Source organism: Neltuma alba, unplaced genomic scaffold, assembly GCF_004799145.2.
Source record: "Neltuma alba isolate B1F8T4 unplaced genomic scaffold, ASM479914v2 tig00000866_pilon, whole genome shotgun sequence".
Lineage (NCBI taxonomy): Eukaryota > Viridiplantae > Streptophyta > Magnoliopsida > Fabales > Fabaceae > Neltuma > Neltuma alba.
This window is the reverse complement of record NW_021632228.1, coordinates 31,518-38,558: the sequence shown is the minus strand read 5'-3', so window position 1 is coordinate 38,558 and position 7,041 is coordinate 31,518. Positions and strand designations below refer to the sequence as shown.

At 30.8% G+C, this 7,041-nt stretch overlaps 1 protein-coding gene across 1 annotated transcript; it reads left to right on the top strand.

The window, feature by feature from the left end:
* The first annotated feature begins 3,976 nt into the window (after positions 1–3,976).
* On the top strand, positions 3,977–6,834 carry LOC114747166 (DNA-directed RNA polymerase II subunit 4-like). Its single transcript, XM_028935462.1, has 6 exons — positions 3,977–4,025; positions 5,373–5,481; positions 5,651–5,728; positions 5,810–5,843; positions 5,924–5,992; positions 6,760–6,834. Exons 1-6 carry the CDS (start codon positions 3,977–3,979, stop codon positions 6,832–6,834), a joined length of 414 nt encoding a protein of 137 aa, XP_028791295.1.
* The last annotated feature ends 207 nt before the right edge of the window (positions 6,835–7,041 follow it).

The following is a 7,041-nucleotide window of genomic DNA, read 5'->3' as shown; positions in this document are numbered from 1 at the left end:
AGGTTAAAATTACGATTCATCAGGATTCTATAAAAATTATCCAAACACCCTAACCATGCTTTATAAGCACTTATTTGAATTTAAACGGGCTTATTTGAGATCCCACCGCTTAACCAAACAGGCTCTAATACCAGAGTCAGATAATTATTTTAAAATATTTTTTAAAAAATAGTTAAATTGATTATTTATCATAAATGCATTAGTCTCTTTAAATTATCTTATTTAATTGTGTGCATGGAAATACTCTTTAATCCAACCTTTTACAATTAATAAATGTTTTGAAAAAATGAAAAATAAAATAAACTGAGATTTTATATTTAAGACAAAATTTAACTTTCCAACTAAATTTTATACTGCGAAGAGGAAATAGTGTTGAATATTAGCTTACATAAGTTTTGCCCTCACGTCAACCTTTCTGCTTCCATGTTTATATGGTCTAAGATATGAGACGAAAACGAAGAAAACTTGGGTGGATTGTTTGGTTTATATTTATTAGGTCCAATTTTCCAGTTAAATACTGGCATGATTCTTATATAATATTAATACTGGTCTGATAGAATTTTGAAATTTTATCCATGATGAATTTTTTTGGTGTTAAGATTTGATCGGAAATGAAATGGATCTAACTATCTAAATTTTGTGGAAAAGAATATTTGCTTATATTCATTAGGTACAATTTTCTAATCAAATCTTACCATATGATTTTTTTATTTTAAATAATGAATGAGAGTTAGGTGCAGATAAACCTCTCAAAATTTTGAGTTTGAATAAACCTCTCAAACTTTAAGTTATTTATAGATAAATAATGAACAAAACTGATAATATAAGAGTTATCTACATAAATATAAAAATTTTAAGGAGAATCATTATAAGGTTTCAAAATTTAATATTTGTGATAAAATTGATGAGGTTTTTTGTATAATTTATTAGAAGTAAATTAAAATTTACATGTTTTTAATATAAATTTTAAAAAAATCAATGTGTATCTTTGAACCGGAAGTTGAGTGGAAACTATTGTTGTGCAAATTTACTTAAAAAATTTAAAATCGTATTGATATTGTCCATAGGGAAAATAATAATAAAATACCACTTGAATTCCAAAAAGACAAATAAGGGACCTGAATAAGCAAAATGACAAAGAAGGCATCAGGTACCAATATGGGATTTTGATTTTGAATTTTACAAAATACATAGTGGGATTTACAACTTTCATAGTGAGAGTTACTACTTCGTCAATGGGTTTTACAACCTGTTTTGAAGGGCCGAGCAAGTTTTGCCTAATTTTACAAACACATAGTGGGATTTACAACTTTCATAATGAGAATTACTACTTGGTCAATGACTTTTGCAACCTGTTTTGAGGGGTTAGGCAATTTTTCTGTAAAAAACAATACAATTCCACGCTGAATTTTACAAAACACATAGTGGGATTTACAACTTTCAGAGTGAGAATTACTATTTTGTCAATGGGTTTTGTAACATGTTTTGACATCAAAAATCAAAATTCCAGATTGGTACCCAGTGCCCTATTTGTCATTTTGCTTATTCAGGTCCCTTATTTGTTTTTTTGGAATTCAAGTGGTATTTTATTGTCATTTTCCCTTGTCTATATGTCCATATCATAAAAAAAAACTAATATTAACTATTCAAATAATAACATTGACAATTAATATTTTAAACTCATATTATCAAATCCTACTTTCAATCCTAATTATAAGATTTTATTTATAAACTATAAATAAGATCATATAACTAAAACTAGAGGTAGTAATTAAAAGACCGCTTTCAAACTGATATCTGAACAAATAATGAATTAAGTTAGCATGTCATCGTCGCAAAGAAAACTCAAAGCATTGGAAGATCAAATTGGAGAGAGGCAAAGTCAAAAAGAGGTCGAAAAGTGGTGTTTGCCCGTGTATTATTGCATATTATTATCTCTCCAATCACTCCAACTCGTTTCTATAATTTTAAATTTTTAGAAGAAATTTGTACCTAAAAAAGTTTTTGGATATTTTTAAGTAAAAATTTTTGAGACAAATTTCTATCTCCACCTCATTTAAGAATGCGAATGTTATTCCTCGAAAATAATAGAATAGTTAATTTTTCCTTTTATGTGTGTATATATATAAATGATCTGATTGATTATCTGTTCAAAAACTCAAAGTAACATGGTGCCTCGATCCATTATTTTGAATTAATTCACACGCATCAACTGTTTTAGACGTTTGTTTTTTGTGGGTTGCAGATGAAGATTCAGATTCTCACTTGCAAATAATAACGGTTAGTTTATACTAGTACCTCATTGGATATCCCAAAGCCTGCTCTCAATATCTTGATACAAAGAGGCTGCATCGTTAGAAATTTTAGAACTGCAGTTATTTTTATGAATTTCAAATTTTATATTGTTATCGATCAAATCATAATACGCATCGTATACATTTAAATATTAGAATTTCACTCTAATGTTAACATTAAATCTCTTTTAGAAAAATCTCATTTAAATCCAATCAAAATGCTCAAATTTCGAATTCATCCATCAAATACAACAAATTATGTTCCTAATTCATCGCAAGTCTTATTGTGAATTATTAAATTGATCTTGTTAATTTCTAAACCTATTTTATGATTAAACAATAACACATGTTAATTGAGGAGTACAATTTTATTGCAAAAAGTCTTGTTGTAAATAATTTATGAGGACTCATATGATTTGTAAGAGTATGATTAAAGTAAATAATTAATTTAGTTATCTTATATTAATAAATTCACACAAAAAAGCACTCATATGTAATATATTTTAAATTTATTTCATTAAAATTTTTATATATTCATATAAGTTGAAAATAATTTTTATATATTTATGCCCCAATGGGCCTATCTCACAAAAACGGTAATATGTGAACTCTATTTATTATTTTAGAACTAACAAAATTATGAGATAAAAATGCTGTTTCTATTTTTTTTCCCTTTAAAATTAACATTAATATGACTTGTAGGCCTCGAATTAACACTAATATGATATGCATCTAGATCAACAAGGTAGAATGGTGACTAATTTTGAATGTCACTATCATCTATATAATAGATAATATTTTGTTTCTGATTACAAGAAAGCATAACTTAAATAGGAGTATTCTTAAGTTGGCACAAATATCAGCTTCGTTAAATTTTAGAAAATTTATGGCACATGGTACGGATCTGTAAAATAGCGATATGGATTAGAAATAGAAATAACTCATTATAAATTTAATATTTTATATTATAAGTTCGGGTCTCAATAGTAATGCTAGGATTTTGTTAACCTGTAAATACCTTTGGATCCAATACACCCAAACTTTTGGTTATTAAAAAAGGGGAAATTTTATGTTTGGATTTAATCATGAAAAACGGATATATGTAGAATTTATAAGGTATAAAATGATATATTATTTGAAATAAAAACATTTAAAATTTTATGATGCAAAAATAGTGAATTATTACAATTTTATACTATAAATAAATTCAATCAAATCTATGGCAAAAAAAAAAAAAGAAGTAAATTTAATCAAACCGGAAAGGAAGTAAAATCTGCCTTCATTTCCTTTTTTTGGGGGCAAAATCTACCTTCATTTACCCAAAAACAAATTTAGGCTAATTAGGATTTGGGTTTTTTTTAACCCCAAACTTCTAGGATTGGCAGTCATTAATAAAATTTATGAAACGTGGCCTCCATAGCTCCATTTGGAGTGTTTGGATAAAAATAAATTATAAATTTAAAAATATATAACTTCATTTAAAATATTTGAATGAAAACAAACCGTAATTTTAAAAATACGATATGTAAAAAAAAAAAACGATATGCAAAATAGACAATAAAACAAAAGGCTTCCAAGGACCTTTTTATTATTTACCTTGAAAACCAAATAAAACCTAATTCCATCGCCAACCCGGACCCACCGCTGATTCGATCGAGAATCCTTACTTTTGTCGCATCGTCATGTCCAAAAACGAGGACGAAGATGCATCAGAACTCAAATTTGGGGAGGGTATTTTGTTTTTCATTCTTGATTTAAAGTTCTCCATCGAACAACTTGCAAGTAACATGTAGCTTCGATCCTTTCTTTTGAATTAATTCACCCGTACCAATTGTTTGAGTAAGGCTTACGAGTCTGTCTGACGTGTGTATATTGAAAGCACAATCCTTCTGCTTTGTGGGGTTAACAATGCAAATATTAAATACCTCGTAAAGACGCCCCAGTTGAGCAGGCTCCAATCTGGTATTCTTCATTTTTCTGGTTTACAGATTCTCAACATTCATTAATTAATGTTGGGGCCTCAGACTTGTGTCGCCTAATTTGTTGTTTATTTGATTAATATCCCAAGCTTCTCCTCAATTACTTTTGATAAAAGCGAGGTGGCTGTGCTGGAATTATTTCTCCATTAATACTATTTGGAAAAAGATAAACCAAAATTATAGGTTGGATTATCTCATGATTAAGGGAATTAAGGTCATTGAGGCCAAGTTTCTGGAGTGAATATGTATGAGGGACCCCATTGTTGTACCAATTTGGTGTTTTTGTTATGAGCCCCTCACTCTCATTAAAATGAGTGATTTTCAAAGAAAGTGAAGAGATTGATGACAGACAAACTTTCCTACCACTAAGAGGAAACTATCATGTTTAACTTCTAGTCTTGTGATGTGACTTTAACTTTGTTCACGCATTAGCTATAATTAAAGGGGACCCTATCCATTTGCACGAGGCCCAAAATGAACCACATTGTTCTTGAATAGATAGTGCAGCTCTTTATGCCTTTATATATTTTATACCGATGGCACCTCAATCACTATTCTTACAAGTAACTACTAACTAGCACTAAATCATATAGGTTACATACAGGTGGTGTCTGTATATAGTTTGATTTATCAGTCTATGGATGCCTTTATCTTTTGTTGAACAGCTTAATATGGACTTTCTGTCCCCCAGCTCATTACACTTGGCCCCTCTGTTGTTAGTTGCTTTTTCTTTCACCTCAAGTCGCAACTTGAGTAATTGAAAATTCACTGTTTCCAATTCAAAACAAATATATAAAGGAGGACAATATGGAAGCATCCTAAAAGAACTAAAGGTAAGGAAAGCTATACGAACAAAAGCACTTGAGCTCCATCCTCCAGACCTGAATTTACGTTGCTAATTGATCTGACACCCCTTTCGTCTACTGAAGCATCTAAAATGAATATCTGTTTTTGTTGTTTGGACAAGCAGTTAGATAATTTTACTGAATGTGATTAACATTTAGTCAAGTTTGCTTTGAGCCTGCCCTGTTCTATTTGGTTGCTTTCTTGTCCATGCTTGGTGAAGCTATTGATTTTGTCTCGATGTTGCGCCTTTCAGATTTTGAGAAGGCCAAATGTTTAATGAACTGTGAAGTTGCCCTTCTCTTAGAGCACAAATTGGAGCAGTTCAAACAAATGTCTGGTGATTCAAATAATCATACGCCCCAGTGAGCAATCGATACTATCATATTAATCAATTAAATTCAGATGGAGATTATTAAGCCAATTCTTTGTTACAACCTAGTAATCAATGAACATTCTTACTTGGGCTCTTTTCTTGGCATTTTTTCAGATGTTTCTTTGTTCTAAAGAAATCATTATTTTTTATTTTACAAGAGTGTTTGAGAAGTCTCTGCAGTATGTCAAACGCTTCAGCCGCTTCAGTAATCAAGACGCTGTGAAGCAAGTTCGAGAGTATCCCTCACTGTTTATTTTACATAGCATCTACTTCATTTGAGTTTATTTCTATCTGTTTGAACCTTAACTAGAATTTAGAGTTCTGAGCAGATATCAGCTCGCTGAGTACGAGGTACAAAACAATTTAGTATAAAAAAGAGTTCCCAATATAGAAGGAATTTATAACAACCGTGTCACTCTTTTGCGATGCAGCTTGCTGTGCTTGGGAATTTATGCCCTGAAACTGTGGAGGAAGCTATAAGTGTTATTCCAACTCTTAAGGTTTGTCCCCTTTAATATTTTTCAGAAGTCTACTTTATAACATATTTGATGCACAAAGTATCTGCACTATGTTAAACAACTTGCCATCTAGCTCGTGGAATCTTTTTAGTCTGGATGCTTTTCCCATTTATCAAGGTATCTGATCTAATCTTAAATGATATGAGCAGTCACATTTTACAAACTGTGAAATTTTAATGTATAAGTAATGGCAGATTGTAGAATATTTCTTTTTAACACCGTATCATTTAGCCCTTTTGCTCTCAAGTCTCCTAATGGTTTTAAATTTTGCATCCCCCTAATTGCTCAACTACCTTATGAAGTTAGATGTTTCAAGTTGGGCAGTGCGGGAATTTTGGTTTTCCTTGTGTATTGTAAGGAAATTGGGAAAAAGAATTATAATTTCTGTTGTGGGTCAAATTTAGAGAAGATATTGTTCATGTATCTCAAATTTGAGATTTTTATTAGCTGAGCAGGGAACTTTGTTCTTGACTTCCCCCCATCCCCCGGGTTTTCTTCCTTTGACTACGTATTATTCATTTCTTCCTCGTAAATCTTAAAAAAGCTCAGTTCTGTACTGTTCAGATTATCGTCAGGTCGAATCTATTTGGGCTTCTTTCAAAAGAAGTCAAATTTGGGCTGATTGGATGGGAAAGTGGGCTAAAGTTCTATGTTTTGGCCCAAACAAAAAAGATAAAGTACTTGGTTTTACTTGTTGCCTTCTTTTTTATTTGGTTTACTTCTTTTCACGAGAGTGATTGTGATTGTAGGCTAAAGGTCGACTTGATGCAGATGCAATTGAGAAGTTGCTGAATGATCTTTTAATGATCAAAAAGTTTGAATGAATGCCCCCTTTTTTTGGGTACATAACCGGTCACTTAGTTTGTCTGGGCTATAGATTGTCATCTAGATTTGATAATCAACATGTCAAGGGATCCCCCCTTCCCTCTCCTAATCTTCTCTATTACTGAGATAAGGAATAGTGGCTAACGTACTGTCATTTGTGATGATTTTATTTTTATCTTGAAATAAAAAAAGTTAAAATTGCTACC

Bases quoted from the DNA above. Each gene is read 5' to 3' on its own strand.
- LOC114747166 (XM_028935462.1), top strand. From the start codon at position 3,977: ATGTCCAAAAACGAGGACGAAGATGCATCAGAACTCAAATTTGGGGAG. The intron at 4,026-5,372 runs GTATTTTGTTTT...TGCGCCTTTCAG, and splicing joins AGAACTCAAATTTGGGGAGG to ATTTTGAGAAGGCCAAATGT. The intron at 5,993-6,759 runs GTTTGTCCCCTT...TTGTGATTGTAG, and splicing joins GTGTTATTCCAACTCTTAAG to GCTAAAGGTCGACTTGATGC.